Raw genomic sequence first — 20,346 nt, 5'->3', positions numbered from 1 at the left:
GGGTCCTTCTCCCACAGCCGATCGAAGTTATCAAAGGTGTGGCTGTCGTCTCGCGAGTTTTCATCGTGGAGCTCCTCCGGCTCGACGTAGATCATGCACTGGGCCGACTTCTTGTCCTTGAAAGACACGGACTTTGCCACTGGAGGAGGAGCTGAAGAAGCGCCGTCCGGGGCTGGCGTCAAAGTTGGAGTCCGGAGATTTGGATCCTTCTCCCACAGCAGCTGGAAGTCGTCGCAAGTGTGATCGGCATCGTCGGCGTTCTTCGGAGTAGGGCCTTCGATGATCATTGGTGGCGGAGGATTGGATGGCCGCCGGAGTGGAGATGGTCGATAGGCCTTGAGGGCTGACTTGAGCTGTGGATGATGAGCCGGAGTTGCCGAAGAAGAAGTGGAAGAACTGCTGGAACTAGCACTAGCTGCTGCTGCTGTTGGTGCTACCAGTGATGGATCTTCCCGGCCAGGATGATCAACTCGCTGCTGCTGCTCAACACTTTCCATGCTTGGATCCCATTCCCAGCGTAAACTGGAGCCTGGAGTTTTAGAAATCCTTCGTCTCGCGCAGCGCAATGGGTCAGTTGAACGCGAAGAGTCGCGACTCTACGCTCCCAGTTCGGTTATGCGTTACGGAAGACGAGTCATCACCCGGCGTCGGCTGCCGAGCTTTTCTTCTCGCCTTTCTCGCCTTCCTCTGGCGGACGTGAAGAAGATGACGAAGAAGGCGAAGACGATGGAGCGGCGTACTGCCTCTGAGACTTTGCAGCTTCTTCGGCAGCTCGCTTGGCTTCGTTGACGACTTGTTCCGTGGCTTTGTCGTCGGCGGTGCTCTTCTCGGCAGACTCACGGATGCCTTGCTTGTATCCATCGATGAAACTCCGCACGGCGTCGCGGTACACGGTTGCTCGGGTCATGTAGATCCGCTGGAGCGCCGGCTTGACGTGCTCTCCTCCAAGCTTGACTGCTGCTTCTGGAAAAAAGAAGAAGAAAAGAAGAGAAGTGTGAGATCAAACTTTGCTAAGATCGATCCATTTTTCTTTTGTTTGCGTACCGAGTTCCTCGTAAATCGATGGAAACTTTTCATCCTGTGGTGTGGTTCCACGAGAAGGGCCAGCGGCAGCACCACCTCCAGCGGCTTCTTTCTTCTTGGAAGATTTCACCACCACGCCATAGATCTCGAAATCGGACGTCCACGACTTCTTGTAGAGCTTCCATGCCTCTCTCAAAGTCTAGAAGAGAAATTATTTTGAAAAGAGCTCAAAGAATGTAGGCCTACTACCTCTTTGGCGAAGAATCTCTGGCGCCGAGGCCGGCCGGGAGGATTGGGAAGCGAGGAGGGCCAAGCAATCTCCTTGAAATCGGTGCGCAAATAGTGCATGATCTTCCTCCCGATGCGCTGCGCTTTCCTCGCATTCTTCTTCCTGCCAATCGATCAACCGATCAATCCCTCAACCGAGACTCCACTGGAATGGATCTAACCTAGCCTTGACGAACAGAGACGCAGATTCCCGCGCCCTCTCGCACCTGGCCCGGAGAAAAGCCGCTGCTCGGTTCATTCCCCGCATAAACCCTAAACCCTGCGCCTGCCACGTCAGATCCATGGTGAGAAGCCAATCTAGGGCTGACGTCAGAAAAATAGAATGTTTCTCTCTTTTTTAAAATTCCCTGTCGTAATGGCAGTGATTCGAGTCTTTTCTTTATTGTAAAGCGAGACAGTCGTGTTCTTTCGAGAACCATGTAGGATCGCACTGTGTCAAGCATTCTTTCCTTGTTTCGCTCGCAAATTGCTTCCTCGCCAATGCTCCCAAATGCCCGGATTTCTCTGCCATTGCTCCTGCTGCTACTGCTCCTGGAAGGAAGCCAAAGATCTCCCGCCGGCGGCGGCGGCGGCGATGGAGGAATCCTGGCGGCGCACTCCCTGGACTTGTGGACGATCCGAGGTAAGCTGTCCGAGGTGACCAAGAGCCTCGCGGCCATCACGCAGCTCAGCCGCAACCTCCAGCAGTCCTCTACATGGTGGCAGCTCTCAAACGTGGACTGGCACCCGGAGGCGCTGTGGCGATTCCTGCTGCTCGGCCCCCCCGCCGCCGGGATCCTGCCAAACTCCTCCTGGGGCCCCGACCAAGAGCTCGAGCTCCTGCGACGAGGCGGCCTGGCCGCGACCCGAGAAGCCGCGGTGGCCGAGTACACCACCGAGACTGGCCGCCCCGGGACCGGGAGGATCCGGATGACAACTTGGGTGCTCATGTACAACTGCATCACCGCGGACTGCGACATCGTCGCGCCGGTGATCCTCCTGCAAGGTGGTGGTGGTGGCGATGGTCAGTCGCCCACCAAGCTCAACTACGGTACCTTGTGGCAGCAATTGTTCTTCGCTGTCTCCTCCTCTGTGACTCCAGTCTTACTCAGCAGCAGCACCTCGGACATCATCAACAGGACCCGGCTCGTCGCCACGAACCGGTCAAAACTGCACCTCCGGGTGGTGCGCGAAGGCCTGGAGCAGTGCAACGAAGCCATCGCCATCGGACGATCACCCCTGGACGCGGCCTACAAAGTTCCTCCGGGGATCTGCTACGAGCTCGTCCAGAGCCTCAAGGAGGGGCTCAACCAGACGCGGATGCTGGTGGTGCTCCAGAACCAGCCCCACGAGATCACCTGGCCTTATACCCGGCGTCCACTCCACGAGTGCTCCACCGCGCCGGTTCTCACCAAGAACCTCGACGAGTTCCGCGGCTGCGCCTTCTCCGCCACCGAGAGGCGCTACTATTGCACCAACTTCACGCTGGGGAGCTACGCCGACACCCCCTGCCGCGGGAACAAGGTTGCCATCGCCCTCTCCAACTTCCAGCTCGCCTACAGCTACCTCCATGGCCGGACCTCCACCAAAAACTTAACGGACTCGTTCGAGCTCGTGAACGACACCGCGCCTGGAGCTCCATGCAACACCAGCGGCCGGACGAAGGCCGCCATCTACAGCGTCCGTCACAACGGCTTCGATCTCTCGAACAGCATCTGGGAGGACACGAGCGGTTTCCGGACGGAGGAGCTCGAGCTGGGACGTCCGAACGGGAGCTTCTGCTTCTACGGCCTCGGCTCGGACGTGGTGGAGAAGAGTCTGTCGTATCTCCGGCGCTGCAACATCACCATCGCCTTGAACACCAGCGTTCCCAGGTGTGATATCACTGCTCTCGACACCGATCTCCTCAACGTGATGTTCAATGACACGGTCACGGCCTACGCGGACGAGCACAACACCGCCTTCAACATGGACCGGGGGCCTTCCACGGATCTCTTCACGGCCTGGGCGGCGCTCGTCACCGCTGCGGTCTCGGTGGTGACCGCCACCGTGCCATGCACCAACCTGGAGCTCGAGTACCTGGCCCGCTTCGTCTACCCGAAGAAGCACGAGAACCTCAAGGTCCTCAAGTTCTCGGGGCTGGCCGCCATGAACGTCGCGTTTGGGATGATCCTGTACGCCCCCATCTTCGCCATGATCCTGAGCGAGTCCAAGCGCTCGGAGTCGTACCACACCTGGTCGCTCTTCACCAACGATGTCAAGGTGAACACCTTCGGCACCCAGCTCCGCAGCGTCTTCATCGTCGAGGGCGAGTCCATCTACAAGTCCCAGATACTGTGGATCTTCGTCGTCGTCTGCGCTATCTCGTTCCCTCTCATCGTGATCATCACGCTCCGCCGCTGCTACAAGGTGTTCTACCGCCGGAAGCTGCTGCTGGACGAGCGTCGCATGACGTATGGAGATGACAAAACGATGAGCAACGCCGAGGGCAGGGAGCTGAGCATCAAAGCCATCGAGATGGGCCTGTCCGAGTTCGTGAGACTTAAGGAGCAGCTCAAACCAAGCAACCGGCAGAAGGACTTCTAAAATCCAACACATACCCTTTAAAACCGCGGAGGCAAAATCTTTTCTAGGCCAACACCGGTGTTGGCAAGTCACGCAAAGGGAAGCCAGTCACCACTATTTCTTGCCGTGGAAGCTGATACGATATGCCAAGATCCTCCATTTGTTGCCGCATGTATAGAAGCATATTGCTGCGCCTTTGGAATCGCTCGCCACCTTCCTGGAGTGATAGAAAAGAGTTTGCTTAGAGAAAGAGAGGGGACAAAAGTAAAACCGGGATAGAGGACCTGGAAGTTGAGGTGATGCTGCATCCAAAGTGCCATCCTCATCCTGTTGCTGTTCTCGATGTCCTTGCAGACGATCCGAAAGTCAGGATACCAAAACTGAGGAAGGCTTTCGATGTAGCGTTGCATCCTGTCCTTCAGGAAACCGAGCTTCTCAACCGGAGTGTTGGCGCTAACTTGGAACTCGATCGCGTCCCACTGGTCAGGGCTGCGATGGAAGTTTGACAGAGGCTTGGATGCGAGAACCGAGGTCGGATAGTAAATCTTCTCGTTCGAGCCTCTGCGGCGAAAAGCAGAAGCAAAATTCAATCACACTTCAAGGATAAAGCGACAGAATACGTACGTGAGAAAAATTGTGTTGAGCACATTCATTTCCTGCAAAAACTTTTTCTTTTCGTAAAATGTTAAGAAAAGAAGTTGGAAAACGAATACCTCGACCAACAAAGTCTGGCCATCGACACATACTCGATCTCCAACGTCGTAAGGATGCACAATAAACAGAAATATCAACGCTTCGAACGTCCCCTTCGCCATGTTGCCGAAAACAAAAACAGAAGGTATGAAAATGGAGGAGAAGAACACCAGCAGCTTGGAGGTGTCTACTCCGAGAATAAGTAACCAAATTATAAAAAGCACCACCACCAACACCTGCAAAGATAAAGAAGAAAACGTTAGAACAAATGGAGAAGAAGAAAGAAGAATCGATCGACTTACGAAATCAAAAACTCGATGGAGCTTTGCAACAACGGTTTTGTTGTCACTCAAAGTGAGCGCAAGAGCCCTACGCTCCTTGTAGACACTGACGACCCATTTCACGAGCGCCTTTTTGGAAATATGCCCCTGGTCTGTGATCTCGAAAAGAGAAAAGGCCCTTGCTGCCTGTTCCTCTGGCAGAAAATACAAGAAGTCCCTGAGTGTCAGGTACTTTTGCCCAGGCCTCGCCATGTTAAAAAAAATCTGCCACGAAAACGTTTCAGAAAAATTGAGTTTCAATCGTACGATACCTTTTTGGCGGCCGACCTTGCCTCAATCTCGCTGTCGATTTCGGTTTCCCCGTTTTGGGAGAGCATGGACGAGTAAGTCGTCATGTTTTTGCTTCGGATCGTCTTCATTAGCCTTCGGAGTGTCCAAGCGGACACCGTCTGTGAGAAACAAAGTTTAGCCAAACAAGAAAACATGAAAATCGTTTTAGCTTACTTGTGATGTCAACTGCTGCAACCTGTTCTGCTCTATCGGAACGGGACTCTTCGCGATCAGAGGAACAGGCGTTTCTGGCTTCTTTTTAGGCGTGGCTGAAAAAAATGAGAGACCGAGCCTCCTTTTCGCCGACTTGGAGGGTGTTTGTACGGGGTTTTCGACATCTCCTTTAGCGAAAGCCCACTGAGAAGGGCTCGCAGAATCCTGCTCATGCGGCTGGCAAGAAAAATCAGCTATAAAATGAAAACTCAAACTCATCAAGAAAAAACCAACAGACAAATGAAAAACTTTGACAAGCAACATCGGAGAAAAAAGGGAAAACTTACCACTGCTGGAGGCCTTGCGGGATTTGAAGAGTCAAGCAAACAACCATGCGCTGGGGGAGCTGAAAGTGTTTCCAGGAGATACTGGCTGAAAATGCAGTCCTGTATTCTCTCAAAATACGCCGATCTGTGAAAACTATTTGCTGCAACCTTCAAGATCAGCACCTTCAACATCCATGAAATAGAGCCAGTGAGCAAACACCACAGCACCTGCATGATCACACCAAACAGGCTATGTCCTGGTGATTACAGAAAGAAAAACTTGGAAATCCTACCTTCGTAACGATCCTCACGGTTTTCGTATCCTCTCGTCCGTTGAAAATCACTTCCCAGACCCCGAGAGTCAGGCCAATCCAGATGCAATTCTTCACAGCCTTCCGCAAGCCGTATACGAAGTAGAGCACTCGTTTCTTGAAGAGAAAACGCCTCTCTATCAGTGCTACAAAAAGCTTCCAGAGAGACAAAATCCGTCAGATCCAAGCCAGAAAAATCAATCGAAAGAGAGCCTACCTTGACGATCCAGCTTGCAATAAGTCGGCCCGAGATAACAACGAGCGCAAGCGCTTGCCACCTCCAGAGACTAAGTTGCAGCCAACTCTTCCCTTCAATCTCCTCGATCTTGAGCGAGCATACGAGCAAGGCAGTGAGGATCAAGAGCGAGACCCACTGGATCCAGTAGAGCCACTCGCTCTCGCCCTTGTTGAGATTCTTATCGCCGGGTATGGAGTCGTCGTCCAGGGGATCCTGATCATCCTCGAAAGATATCGACTTTGCGGAGCCGGGTGTCTTTGGCGGCGAGAACCTCACGTCGTCACCTTCAAACTTCCGGCTCTTGAGAGTGGAAGTGATCTGGTTCCGGATCGCGGGAGTCATGGGCGGAGGATCCAGCAGCCGTGTTCTCGACCTCCCAAAGTTGGATTTTGGAGCGATCCTGCGCATGAGCGGCGGCGTCGTGGGATCGTTGTCACTGTCGCTCTCGTTTCCATAGCTGTCCACACGAGAGGTCTTGCAGTTGTCCGTGGTGGAGAGCTCCGGCGTGAGTGGAACCGGGACTGTCACGGTGATGAGCGATGGCCTCCGGGACCTGTAATCCACCCTCGCGGACGCTGACATTTGCGTGGACATCTCTGAAGCCGAGCTAGCCACGATCGAGGCCAAGGGAGGAAGCGTAGCTTGCGACTTGGTGACTTGAGCTGGAGGAGGAGGAGGAGCTCCATCTCGATCTCCCTGGGAGACTTGGATGTCCTGGACCTGGTGGTGGCGATGGCGGTGGCGCTGGTGGTGGCGATGGAAATCACCTTCTTCATCGTCGTCGTCGATGGTCACCTCACTGATGAGCGTATCTATTTCCTCGGCATGGTGACGTCCTGCCATCGCCGCGAAGAGCAACACCTAGCCGGACATTCTCACCTTTCATGGTGAGATCATCCAAACCTTTCATCTCCCCTGCCGCCGGGGGGCTATGAAAGGTCAAGAGTCTTGCGTTTCTTCTTGGCTGACGTGGCAAGGAGAGATTCTCGGTAGCGCTAGCTACTCCATACCTCGCTGGATCTTCCAACAGCGCCATGGATTCTTGCTGCGTAGCGCTCGGATGGAGGACGCGCGCCATTCCATTCCATTCCCCTCTTCTTGCCCTAAAGTTTTCTTTAAGAGCCCTTAGGATAAAGAGGTTTAGGGCTTTTCTAGGGTAAGAATGAGCGGGAGTGGCATTGGCGCTGGCTCCGCCAAGACGCCCACGGATTTCCTGCGCTCGATCAAGGGCCGCCCGGTGGTCGTTAAGCTCAATTCCGGCGTCGATTATCGAGGTAATGGATCCATTGGCAGCCTAGAGAAATCTAAGTAGACAGTGCCCGCGCAGGGATTCTGGCGTGCCTGGATGGGTACATGAACATCGCCATGGAGCAGACCGAGGAGTACGTCAATGGGCAGCTCAAGAACAAGTATGGCGACGCTTTCATCCGTGGGAACAATGGTATGGAGTAGTGCTCTTTCTCTTTCGATGTCTCTTCTCTATTTGATCATTCTTCTCTTCATGCCAGTTTTGTATATCAGTACCTCAAAGAAGGTGATTTCTTAAGAGAGACGATGATGCATAGAATTCTTTTTTCTCGCTCCTTTGTTGCAATTTGGCTCACAAGGCACTCCAGACAAGCTTTGGATTTGCAACCTACAGGTGGAGACTGGTCTGTCACTAGCGGCCAATTTACGAAAGAACAACTACATATCACGACTATGTGAAACACAGCCATCGACGGCCCAGAAAATAATATTGCATATTGTCGTATTTAGGTAATCTTTTTCTATGGATTAAAAATAATTTACTTTGCCTAAATAAATGGTAGTCCAAAAGAAACATGAACATTCTACAAGATGGGATTAATATTGTTTCCTACTTTTTTCTCTTTTTGTTTATTAAATATACTATTTATATTTGCAACACCTCCTATTCCCCCTATTCCTGTTCCAGCTAATGAGCCTACTGTAATCTATGCTAAAAATCCCAATGCTATCAATATAAATCTCTTTACACGCATTTTGGGGCACATCCAAGAATATATTTCCTCACAATTTCTTGATGGTGAAACATATTCATCTACATTACGAACTATAAATATTGATTTCCGCAGATCAGGGTTTAGGATCACTGTAAATTTATACGTTTTAGATCCTGGAGTCATTGGTCAAGAAAGTCTTATACCATATGCTTGCACTACTGATCCAACAAGTCCAATAGGCTTTCAAGGTGATGAGCTGCACACCATTTTTGAAAGTCTTCTAAGATTTGTTCGAGCAAGAGCTGCATCAGATATATTTGGGATATCTTTCTGTGGAGAAATTCGTGTTGTATTTCTCAATCTTATGATGGATTATGAGATAACAATACCACTCCCCAAGCTTCCCCAGAATATGCTAATGCATGTAAATTTTACTAAATCCTACAAATCTAAAGTACAAGAACAGACTTTAATCCCTTGGCATATAACAAGTCAACATGAAAATTGTTGGGCATTTTCAACTATACTTATTGGTCAAAAAGCTGATATAGTTGGCTCTTATATTCAAATTGACAATAGTTTAACCTCGCCAAATAAAAAATTCAGGCTAACATTGGGGAGTGATTGCAAATTAAGGTTGTATAGAATTGGATATAGTATCCCACTTTGGATTAGCAAACATAAGCATAAACCCAGCCCAAGTTGTTATGCACATCTACAAAAGGATGGAAATTTTGTTACCAAGGAAGATAATAACTATGATCAAAGTAGGACTTATTGGGCTAGTAATAAGTATTGTATACCACAACCTTCATGCAAAATATTAACAACATTAACTGTTAGTAACCATGGAAATATTATTATTTATTGGAAGAATCAAGTTCTATGGAAAGCCTTGTAGTAGATTAATAAACTGACATGTGTTGGTATTTGGTATTTCATTAATCTAGATTAGAAATGTGTCACATCTTCTTCTATTTTCAATAAAATAATTTCTTATTAATAAATATTAAGTTCTTCACACTAGTGTTATATTAAATTTAACACAATGTGATTTAATTAGTTAATTTAAAACCACAATAATATTAATTAACAATACCAAGTTTGAAATAAAGCTTTATAAATATTTTATTTAATAAACTTAAAAACTAAAATTGTTTTGGTCTAATCAATTTCATTATATCGCTGATTTATATATAAAGACTTAAATATATGGATGTCTCAGATTCAATCCAGCTTTGTTGATAATATAATTGGCTTATTATTTAAATTTCAGATTATGTGCTAAATAAAATTATTAATTTTAATATATTGAAAACAAAATGAGTAGAAAAGAGTTTGATGATATTTCTAAATAACTAGAAAATTCTAATGACTGAACAAAAAGAAAAAAAAAATATATATTCCACATCTTCTTGAATTATAGATATATAAATATATATATATATATCATAATATATATATGTATAATTAAATCATATAAGTTAATATTACTTAAGAGTCTTACTAAGTTAGTAAAAAAGTCAAATTTTATGTTGATAGTAATTTACAAAGCTAAGAATAGATACTTTTAATACCTAACTAATTTTATAGAATTGAAATTTTTGTTATAAATTGTTTTAAATAAAGTATAGATAAATCGTGAATTTAATTTTAATAATTTTAATAAGTAACTTATAGTCTAATTTAATGGCTTCTAAGACCTTTAAATTCTTAATAAATATTAACTTTTATAGTTGGTAATAACCAATGTAGTTATAATTACCCCTCTAATACCATATATAAACTCTCCAATTAGAAGATGTATAATTTAAATTAAAAAATATTTAACCCTAACTATGAAAAATCTAAATGTTATTCACTTTAGTTGTTTACAATACATAAATTTACAATGAAAATTAAAACCCTTTAACTAATTAAAAAGGGGTGTGCATTCTTATTGATGGGTCTTTTTATTCTATATTTAAACCCTGATAGATACTCTATTAAACTGTCCTTTTTTATTATTTACAGAAATTTATTATTTTCAATATATATTACTAGCATAATAAATGTTATTTTTAGTCTTTATTATTTTAAAATATACATTTTTTTTAAAAAAATTATTTTATTTTTAAAAATATTCATAAAAAGTCTATAAATATTATATTTCAAATTTAGTGATATACTAAATTTTGTGCAAGGATTAAAGTTTTTAAACCTGATACTCAAACAACTAAGTGGCTTATGTTTTATGAATAAGGGAACTAAGAGTAGATATAAAGTAAAAATATTTAATTCATTATATAAATAATTTAATAATGTAGTCAATTATGGAACTAATCACATATTTCTAATTTTTACATTACTATTAATTTAGTAATTATATTTTTATAAATAATAATTTTAAAAAATTTAATTAACTTTTTCAGTAAATGAAAATAATTCCTCTATTATGGAACTACTTTAATTTATGGTCTTTAGTAAAACTAACATGCATTTATATAGTATATGGATATTATGAGACTAAGAAATATAATATTAGTTTCTTTACATGTTTATTACTACTTGGTAAATACGCTAATATTAATTAGTAGTGTTAACATAAAAGCATGCTAAAAATCCTCCTTAGGTCTACTATAAAGCTCCTGTCTACTTGCTGTAGAAGTGAGTATGTCTGAATCTCTAACCCGTTTGCAACAGTATTTTATAAAATAGAATCTTGGGAATCTCTGCTGTAATATATTTTTGGTTGATCCCAATCAAGTTATGAAGAACAGGGGCGTGGGAAGAGTTTTTTATGTTGTCCAGTCAGTGTCAGAAAAATTGATGACATTGAGCTCTACCACCTTAGTCTCAAGCAACCATACTATTAAAGGAATTTGTGACTCCGATTAGGAATGTGTGACTGAATCTAAAGTGAAAAGAAAGAACAAAAGAAAAAAAATGGAAAAAGCTAGATCTAGACGATGCAAAAATTATATCTAAACCAAAATCCCAAATCTAAACACTCCTCAGGGACAATTAAAGATGCCTCTCATCTCTAACGTCCGGATGGGAATGTGGTGTGAGAATGGAAAATGGTTTGAGGAAGATGGCTGGATAGCCTCAAGGTTGAGAATGGTGGTGCAATCTATGATATGGACCTCTGGCAATGATACATTATAAATCATCTTGTGAAAAATTATTGTGACATCTAGAAAAGGGTTGTCAACCATATTAATTGTCATCATGATTCTTTGCTAATAATAATTTGCAAATGTCTCAAATATGAAAGGTGATCTTATATAATATTTGACATTTCAGCTTTCTCGAATAACAAACCTTTCCTCATTAACACTTAGACCCAGATGGGCAAATTGTGCCCAATACTAAAAAGGTACTATCAAACATTTATGTCCACTTACCTTAATTAAAAACGACATGAAAGTACTTAATTTAGACACTTTTACTGGTATCATATGGTAGGATATCCATCTAGCTACTAATGTCTTGTCTTCTTTGGCAAATCCAAATTCAAATGTGCCTATGTGCGCACAAAACAATAACAAAAATAGTGTTGAATAGTCAAGCTAAAGGTGAATATCTTGAAGAAGATACCAATAGATATAAATACTTTGGCAGCTAAAACATATAAAACATTATATCAACGATGGGAAAGTTACTGCTTTGCCTCCTCTTTCTTGCAGTATTTGCATTTTCTCAGCCACCAGCACCAGCACTTCGAGCTAGTGTGATCTACACTGCAAACCCCTATGTTCTCAATGCAAATCAATTTTCCCGCATTCTAAGAAATATTCTAAGGTATGCCATTGTGTGGTTCCAAGATGGCGAAACTTATCCAGTTGGGGTGAGAATTTTAGTTGTCAATTTCAGGCGATCCAGGTTTAGGATCATAGTTAATCTACATATTTTAGCTCCAGGAGCTAATGGCCCAGACACCCTTTTACCTTTTACTTGCACCACTGACCCGACCAGTCCCTTTGGCTTTCGAGGCCAAGATTTAAGAAATATATTTCAAATAATTGTAGGATCCATACAACAAAATGCTAGATCAGATCCAGACGGGAGAACATTTTGTGGAGAAATCAGAGTTGTTTTTTTAAATCTTATCATTGAATATGCCTTCTCAGCCATCCTTCCTAATGAGGGAGTGCTACATGCGAGTTTTATGTCCACATTAACATCAAATTACAGTCACAACCATCCTTTGCAAGTAATCCGTTTAGGGAGGAGTGATGATCAGGATGATCAGAACTGTTGGCCATTCTCATCATCGCTCTTTGGCCATAAGGCGGATAGAGTTGGTTCTCATATAAAATCTGGGAACAGTTTAGTGTCGCCAAATCGAAAGTTTAGACTAACCATGCAGATAGATTGCAAGCTAGTGTTGCGTAGGATTGGCGAGAGTCCCATACTTTGGATTAGCCAACATAAGTATAAACCTGGGCAAGGTTGCTACGCGCATTTGCAAGAAGATGGTAACTTTCTTATCAAAGATGACAAGGATTCTATTTACTGGGCAATTGATAGATATTGCAACCCACAGCCCTTTTGCAAGGTCACAACAACTTTAGTTGTTACCAATGCTGGAAATGTTGTAGTCTTTGATGGGGAAAATCAAGCCCTCTGGAAGGCTCTGGAATAGAAAATCATACAATTCACAAACTCTCTACAGAGCTTACTTAGCTCGCTAGTTGGAGTATTTTCTCTTTCGCCTCTCTCCACCGCTGCTTCCACTCGTCTTGATGGAGGAGGAAGAGGGTTGATGCGGGAGGACGAGCAGTGATGGTGGCGCTGGAGCTGGAGATGGAGCGGCGTGACCAATGTGCTGGGGAGCCGGAGGAGCTGGAGGAGCCGATGGTGGCGCCGCTACTGCTGCTGTTGATGCTGGCGCTGTTGCTGCTTCTGGCATTGGACGCGGAAGGACGTGCTTGAGACGATTGCTGCGGTAGTGCTTCCAAAAGTAGAATTGTTGTCTGTGTGCTAGCTCCTGCGCACAGCCAGATGGATTAGAGATGAAAAGACAGTTCTGTGTTACCTTGTTGGCTGGGTGTACCATTGCAGCTCTGAAGTGAGAGCTTTGGAGAAGCTCGAGAAAGAACAAGCAATGAGGGTACCTGAGCAAGGAGTCCGTGAGCTAAAACAAACTCAAGGAGCTAGCGAAGTGTTGTCAGAGTTTTCTCCAAAACAAGCTTACATTATGAATTTCGCGTACTCTGGGCGACGCCAATACTGCAAGTACTTGAGATAATTTACAAACGCTTCATCGTCAAAGTAACGATTCTGGGCGAGGTCTGCAAAAGGCAACAATCACCCATCAGCGATCACAAAGCCAAAGCAGGGAAACAATACGTACAGTGAATGTAGGTCGGATTTGCAAGGCACTGGACGAACTCCAGCTCCAACAAAAATCTCTGCCGCCCTCCATCGACCTCTTCACCACTCTCCATTGCTAAACCCTACACATCTTGGAGCGCATATTCTTAGCATATTTTAAATCGCTTTATTTCTCTGCAAACACGACAATTATGAATCGTAAACCAGGAGCAAAAATCTTACCTCTGTTCACTCTTTGGAACGCCATTCTTCTCGAATCTTTACGCTAAAAAATCTGTACAAATAAATCTCTATAGATCGCTATACTTCATCTGGGTGTACATGCTGAGCAAAACAAACAATCAATTACACTTGATAGAGCCAAGTAAAAATCCTTACCGCGAAGCTCGCAATGTCGTGCTTGACTTCTAGTAAATCCCTCACAACGTCGTAAGTCATACTCTCGGCCTGAGCTAGCTTCGTGTTCAGCATAAATACCTGCAAGATTTTCCCGAGTCACGAAAGTGAGTGAATGAGCTCTTCACGTTTCTACCTCTTTCTCACGAACTGTGGCCGCGGCCTCCAACTCCTCGATCCGTCTCTTGTTTGTGGAGTGCTCTTCATTACTTACCCCTAGTCCAATACACTTGAACGGGGAGCCCGAGCCTTTTGCTTTGACACAGGCCTTTTCTGGTGCACGCTGGCACGGTTTTGGCATACATCTCGTCTCCAGTGACGCTTCTAGTCGCTTAATCTGTGAATACAGCACAAGTTTAAGCTAGTTGTTCAAACGAATTCTTTTCACCTTTCTCCGGTACGCGCTAGCTTCTTTAGTAGCTGTGTCCATAAGTTCCGACACATGCTTGCGCAAGGAATTTATCTGCAAGGAAAACATCAGAACAGCAATGGAAAGAATGAACACATACCTGGACGTCTTTTAGAAGGCCCTCCTGCCGAAAATTTTCTAGTTCTTCGTCCAGGCGTAACAGCTTAATCTTGTCAGCCGAAATACTGGTAAAGAGTAAGTGATCACACACACTCAGCACGTAAAATGAATACAACGTACTCAGAGTAGTCTGTCGCTTGAACTAGCATCTTGGTTCTGGATAGCTCTGCCCTTAGTCTCTGCACTTCCATTTCCATGTCTTCCTTCATTATCTTCTGCATCTCTCCATCCCGTTTAATAAGACCGATCTGAAAGAAGACGGGTTAAAAACTTGCAGACAATAATCCCCATTTTACCTGATTTTCCATAGTAGCGATAGTACTTTCTAGCTCCTGCACAGACCGCTCAAGAACCTTGACCTCCTCTTCTTTATCAGTGGAAAGAACTTGGCATTCCTCCGCTACCTGCAAAAGGCACGCAGATTAAGTATGAACCACATTTTCCTCAAGCTCAAGTACCTTGCGAGACTTCTCTGCCACCATTTCTAGTTCATCCATAGCGAACCGCGCTTTTTCAAGCTGCTCCTTGACCTTGCATAGCTCGGCGTGAAGTTCATCCCTTTCCAACAAAAGGACGCCCGAATCAAAATCCCCCTGTGACTGCAAAACTTTTCTTTCCACCAGGGAGCTCATATCAAGCAGTTCCGAATCCAAGCTCTGAATCAGATGTCGCTTATCTTCAAGGTCCTCCTCCAATCTTGTGTTCTTCAACTCTAACTCTTCAATAAGCCTTTTCTGTGATCTGTTCTCCGTCGACAGGTAGCCCGTGGTTTCTTTCAAAGTTCGGAGCTCGTTCTCAACCGACGTGAGTGTTTTCAGTAACTTAAGAAGCTCAGCCTCTGCACCATTGATCTCGTTGGTTTTTATGTCGAGCTCTTCTTGCATCCTGTTGTTTTCGTCCTGGAGTTCGATCTTCTTTTCGTGTGCTTCAGAGAAAGCCTCCTGCAGTAGGCTGATATCGTACTCTAGACCCTTGACAAGCTCGTTCTTCCTGCGGATCTCTCCAATCAGCAAATCCGTCTCGTCCATCATCTCGTACATCTTGTCTCTCAGTTCCACGAACTCGCCCCTGACATCGTCACCAAAACTGAATACAGTTGACATGATATCTGTCAGGTTGTCTTGGATAGCCTGCATTGTAGTCTGGACTTCATGCTCTGCGTCCGTGATGGCGTCGACCGTGTCGCACGTAATCGTTCCAATCTCCTGCTTGATAACCTGCAAGTCGTTTTTCGCCTTATCAAGCTTGCAGCTGAGAGCCCTCTCTGGTATGGCAGCTACTTCCGACACAGATCTTCTCACGTCACCGTGTGCACCAGATTTGGCAATCTCGTTGGCCTTGACAAGTGCGTTGAGCAGCTGCTCGGCCTCCTGAAGCATATGCTGACTATCCTTGAACTTTTGTAGTATGGTCGCCGTTTCTTTACTCTTGGCCGCAGCCTCCAGCTTCGCTTCAGTCAACTCCACCAGAAGCTCCTCTTTCTCCAACCTCCAGTCATTTTCCTTGCTTTTGTCCACCTCGACGCTATTGCCTCTGCTTGCCAGGATATAGTTTCGTGTCAGCTCGCGGACCACTACGAACGCCACGTACGCCTTTTTCTCTGCTTCTCTCAGCTGCTGCTGGTACGCGTCAACTTGAACCTTCAGCTGATCTGCCTCCGATACCTGTTCCTTCTGGTGGTCGCTTATGGATTTCATTTTCTGTTCAGCTTCTTTGGCAACACATAACGCCTGATGGAGTTTGTCTTGGAGAGCTCCAATGTGTGGACTGTACTGTTTCGAAACCTCCATGCTCTTTCCATGAAATGACTCGCGTATAATATCCTCCATTTCCTTTGCAGCAGCTACAAGTGCTTGGTCCCCCTCGGCAAGAAAGTCGAACACCTTGGACGTGGCATCCTCGCACTGTTCCTTGATCTCCCGAACTTCCGTATCTCTTTCTTGAAGCAAACTGTCATACGCTCTAGCCAATCTCGAGTTCTCTTCTGTAAGGCTGTCGGACTTGAGCTTTGAGTTTTCAAGCTCCTCAACCAAGCACGCAACTTGATCGTTAGCAGTCTTGCATTCCTCCCGTGCCTTAGCAAGCTCCTGGTTCATGCTTGCAATAGCATTTGCCGTTTCAGCTTCTACTTCGGATCGTGTATCCTCCATCTCTTTCTCATGAGCTAGCCTCAAGGCTTCTTCTCCTTGAAATAGTTGATTCCGCATACGAGCATCCTCAAGCTCTCTTCTCGTCTTTTGCAGCTTCGCCTCGAGAACCTGTTTCTCTTCATCGTCAACGTAGCCGACAAGAGTTTCAGCAGAAGCCCGAATCTCAAGTTCTCTTTCCAAATCGTGGAGCTCGTTCTTTTTCTTCACTTCCCAGTTAACTAGCCGGAGCTGGTCCTTTGCTTTCTGCTCCCGGGCTTGAGACTTCGTTAGTTTCTCAGATAGCTTATTGTGCTCTTCCAGGACGGTTTCGAACTCGCTAATCAGAAAAAGCTGCTGGCTCTCCATTTGCTCTTGTACCTCTCTGGCTTCCTGCAAATGTGAATTAAGCGAAGATTCGTAACACTTACTCAGCAAACCTTTAATTGTTTCTTTAGCTCTTCTATTTCAGAGCAATAGTTTTTAGAACAGTCCTCCAGATTTCTTATCCTCGTGGCTTGTGCTATTCTGCTTTCCTCGCTCTAGAAAAGCGCAAGTGAAGCAAATTAAACCAACAGAAGCCGGTAAGTTGTTACCTCCTTTAACAAGGTTTCTAGATGAGTCATGCTCTTCTGATGTTTCAGTTCCAGGAGTTCAATTTCCTACATTAACATCACCTTCAAATTCAGTGCAAGAAGGACATGCGAACGTATACCTTCAGATGTTCTCTCGTTTTTTCTTCATTCTTTTCCTGTGGGGGACAGGATGCAGCTTCAAGCTCGGCAATTTGCCTACAGAAAAAGGAAGACGACGCATTAATATGAGAAAAGTGAACGAAAATACCTCCTCAAATTTTCGTTCTCTAGCTGGTACTCCTGTAATTTCCTCTGATAACTGTCATTCTGACATGGTTTTAACTCTAGCTCGGCTTCAAGAGACTCCCTCTGAATGGAATAAGTTTTTAATTTTTAAATTCGTAAGTGAAACGTGAAAAATAGATTACCAGCTGGTTAAGCTTCAAAAACTCAGCCGATAAAAGAGTGTTGATGTCTCTTCTTCTCTTGGGAGTGCATCTCTGTAGTCATCAATGAATCGCAGCCCTTCCTATAACAAATGAATTTTACTACCTTTCGATGCTCACTAGAGAGCACATTGTCAGCGTCACAATCCTCGGAGGATGGAGATGTACATGTCCCACTAGACTGAGAGCGTAAGCGGTTCACCTCTTCCTGAATGAATCATCACATACAGATGAAGGATAAAAACCGAACACGCATACTTTGAGTTTGTAAATTTGTTGTCGTAGAACATTAACATCACGCGATGTATCTTCGTTTACCACGGCCTGCCCCAAACGAGTATGGAGTAAAGCACAAACTTTCATAAAACGTACATTATTGCAGATGAACTTCGCCCTTTGTGCAAACTTTAACGTGCTTAGTGTGTCCAAGGAACAGCTGCAATAAAATGCTTAACACGAAAACAGTAGCAGTAAATCGTACCAGATCGAAGGACTCACGGTGCTGATTATCATTGTTTTAGAGTTCCCTCCTAAGGAATCCTGTTCCAATATTATCAATAACAGATCAAAGAAAAATAATGGACTCGACTAAACCTGAAGAAGATACGTAAGCTTTGAATCACGATATGGAACATGTCTTTGCTTTCCATTAGCAACGTCCACTAATACCATAATGACGAGCCTAGAGAAAGAAACATAAGCAGATGATGAACGAGTTTTCGAATCATGCTCACCCAAGCGTTGATAGAGATTTGTTGATATTCACAGCCTCTTTCAACCTATCATTTTCAGCGCCCGAAGACTTCTGCCTGCAAGAGATTCAATCAACCCCGTAAAGCACGAACAACGTACCTCTCAGAACCAGCTAGATCAACCAAGTTTAGCCTTCCGTATCTTCGATTAATTACTGCCTCTCGTTCCCACTGAAGAAGACGTTTTAGTGAAAATTGGTGTACTACAAAATGCATACCGTGCTTTCGATAACGCAAGTCAAAACACTATGCGAGCGGCTACTCTCCCTGTTCATATTCGTAGCAGCAACCTTGCGGTTAGATGCTCCCTGTAAGTAAAAACATGAATGCCATTTAAGTCTTAACCGGGGCTTGACAAAAACCTGAAGCAGAAGTTGCGTGACATCTTTCAAGCAGTTGACTTCAAACTCTGAAAGGCTTTCGACATAAACACCTTTCCTTGCATCCTCTCTCACTTGCAAGTTCGTTGATGAAGGTTCGAGAAGATCAGTAATCTGTTCGTTGTAGATTTCCAGGAACGAGCATCTACATGTATATCTAAGGTTTTCATCTTTACGACCTTGTTCTTCCTGAAAAGAAAAACATTAGAGGCTTCAAAACTTACCCAGAAGGATAATCTTGCCTTTCGGATGGTAGAAAATAGGTGCTCAAAAGCTCGAAGAATCAGACCACGATTCTCACTATCTTTGCTAGTGATATCACCAAGCATGGTATGCGTCTTGCCACTACCAGTCTGCATTTTCCATCTTAATTTTAAATACTAAGACAACGTAATAAAAACAGCAGACCTGGCCGTAAGCAAACACACAACTGTTGTACCCTCGCATACAATTTTCAACCATAGGCATTCCAGCAATTCTAAAGAGCTTATCCTGCCATGTCAAACGTTAGAAAGCAAGCTAGACAACGTAGCTTGATCTACCTGAGTGATAGCCTCGCACGCAACATGATCAAATGTGAATCTGGTGTCCGGATTTCCGAGCCAGGTTAAACTATGAGCACTATCTTGCCTGATGCATGTATCATATCCTTCTGCAGCAATCTCGTGGCTACTCAGTGGTCGAATTCTTATAAGCACCTGAAAAACACGCGGGAAGTTGCAAAACCGAGGAAAGAATGGAACTTTCAGCCAGAAGAGAAAGTGACAATGATATAAAGTAATACCTGGACACTGTGCTCCAGCCAAAACGAACTGTCTTCCTCGAGATCAAAAACGGGTTGGCAGTCCGGATGGACGGCCGCAGAATTAAAAACTTTAGAGCTGTTATGTCCTGCCCTCTGTGGAGTGGAAGATCCATACTTCAGAGATTTGGAGATGATCTTCCTGGGCGTGGCCGCATCATTGCTGCTTCCGGCCGTAGAATGGCTGTCCTTCTCGGGCTTTGAGCTACGAGGAGTACCTGCCTTATGCGTGCTTTGATGAGGGTTCTTGGGTATCCCTGGCTGCTGTGGGCGATGACTCGCTGGCTCACTCTCGGCTCCAAGATTCTTGACTTGTCTCTGGTACCAAGAGAACTTTCCCTTCGGCCGCTTCTCGGGAGTAATCAAGAGATTCTCCGGGACATTCTCGGAATGCGGGAACACGCTCGCGAAGCTCATGCTACTGCCCTTCTTCCCTCGGGGCGTGGCGCTGCTGCTAGGGCCTGTTTCTTGGTGGTGCGAGGACGGGAGCTCGTGTTCCAGGAGATGATCGCGATCCGTGTGGCCGCTTCCCGGATTATGCTTGGCCCCGCCTCTGGGAGAGCTCCCTATGAGCATCCGGAGAGGAGAAACCTTCGGCATTCTTGAATCCTGGCAAAATCTACCCCTACACTCACTGCTACCTCGCGCAAGGCGCTGCCGCTGTCGCAAAACAGACCCCCGGCGCTCGATCGACCGCACCCTGGCCTGCCACGAAGAACCCTAAATCGGCAGCGCGGACGCCTGGCACGCTGCAACAAATGCCCCAGTGACTGAGTCCGGGCATTTTTCGTCTGGGCCTAGATTTCCATGGATGGGGCAGGTTTAGGGCTTTAGTTCCTTTGCACGAACGCAGATCGCGCGGCTGGATTT

At 45.4% G+C, this 20,346-nt stretch overlaps 4 protein-coding genes across 5 annotated transcripts; 1 reads left to right on the top strand and 3 right to left on the bottom strand.

Annotated features, from left to right (window-relative positions):
- Positions 1 to 614: 614 nt before the first annotated feature.
- LOC9650711 lies at positions 615 to 1,617 on the bottom strand. The gene is made up of 4 exons (XM_024663028.1): positions 1,473 to 1,617; positions 1,273 to 1,414; positions 1,045 to 1,222; positions 615 to 963 (listed from the first exon to the last, which is right to left on the bottom strand). Exons 1-4 carry the CDS (start codon positions 1,592 to 1,594, stop codon positions 638 to 640), a joined length of 768 nt encoding a protein of 255 aa, XP_024518796.1. The 5' UTR covers positions 1,595 to 1,617; the 3' UTR covers positions 615 to 637.
- A 2,258-nt stretch (positions 1,618 to 3,875) lies between these two features.
- On the bottom strand, positions 3,876 to 7,278 carry LOC9650710 (mechanosensitive ion channel protein 4). Of its 2 annotated transcripts, XM_024663027.1 has the most exons (10): positions 6,167 to 7,278; positions 5,932 to 6,105; positions 5,660 to 5,866; positions 5,334 to 5,549; positions 5,141 to 5,278; positions 4,851 to 5,093; positions 4,569 to 4,784; positions 4,480 to 4,511; positions 4,140 to 4,416; positions 3,876 to 4,072 (listed from the first exon to the last, which is right to left on the bottom strand). In XM_024663027.1, exons 1-10 carry the CDS (start codon positions 7,028 to 7,030, stop codon positions 3,920 to 3,922), a joined length of 2,520 nt encoding a protein of 839 aa, XP_024518795.1. In that variant the 5' UTR covers positions 7,031 to 7,278; the 3' UTR covers positions 3,876 to 3,919. The 2 variants fall into 2 exon arrangements, with proteins under 2 accessions (XP_024518795.1, XP_024518794.1); XM_024663026.1 differs by having other exon boundaries at positions 3,876 to 4,416.
- A 50-nt stretch (positions 7,279 to 7,328) lies between these two features.
- LOC9650459 (U6 snRNA-associated Sm-like protein LSm6) lies at positions 7,329 to 7,771 on the top strand. Its single transcript, XM_002989320.2, has 3 exons — positions 7,329 to 7,461; positions 7,515 to 7,628; positions 7,696 to 7,771. Exons 1-3 carry the CDS (start codon positions 7,350 to 7,352, stop codon positions 7,731 to 7,733), a joined length of 264 nt encoding a protein of 87 aa, XP_002989366.1. The 5' UTR covers positions 7,329 to 7,349; the 3' UTR covers positions 7,734 to 7,771.
- A 5,845-nt stretch (positions 7,772 to 13,616) lies between these two features.
- LOC9650457 (kinesin-like protein KIN-12E) lies at positions 13,617 to 20,297 on the bottom strand. Its single transcript, XM_024663057.1, has 27 exons — positions 19,459 to 20,297; positions 19,217 to 19,372; positions 19,083 to 19,166; positions 18,917 to 19,027; positions 18,657 to 18,863; positions 18,513 to 18,602; positions 18,395 to 18,465; positions 18,277 to 18,351; positions 18,137 to 18,224; positions 18,024 to 18,082; positions 17,915 to 17,978; positions 17,801 to 17,866; positions 17,649 to 17,750; positions 17,525 to 17,596; positions 17,365 to 17,465; positions 17,237 to 17,312; positions 17,118 to 17,183; positions 16,962 to 17,063; positions 14,854 to 16,914; positions 14,692 to 14,799; positions 14,516 to 14,643; positions 14,376 to 14,460; positions 14,255 to 14,329; positions 14,003 to 14,203; positions 13,849 to 13,947; positions 13,693 to 13,794; positions 13,617 to 13,644 (listed from the first exon to the last, which is right to left on the bottom strand). Exons 1-26 carry the CDS (start codon positions 20,074 to 20,076, stop codon positions 13,771 to 13,773), a joined length of 4,989 nt encoding a protein of 1,662 aa, XP_024518825.1. The 5' UTR covers positions 20,077 to 20,297; the 3' UTR covers positions 13,617 to 13,644; positions 13,693 to 13,770.
- Positions 20,298 to 20,346: the final 49 nt, after the last annotated feature.

Source organism: Selaginella moellendorffii, unplaced genomic scaffold (assembly GCF_000143415.4).
Source record: "Selaginella moellendorffii unplaced genomic scaffold, v1.0 SELMOscaffold_96, whole genome shotgun sequence".
Taxonomy (NCBI): Eukaryota; Viridiplantae; Streptophyta; class Lycopodiopsida; order Selaginellales; family Selaginellaceae; genus Selaginella; species Selaginella moellendorffii.
The sequence above is the reverse complement of the archived record's forward strand: the minus strand, read 5'-3'. Positions and strand labels throughout refer to the sequence as shown.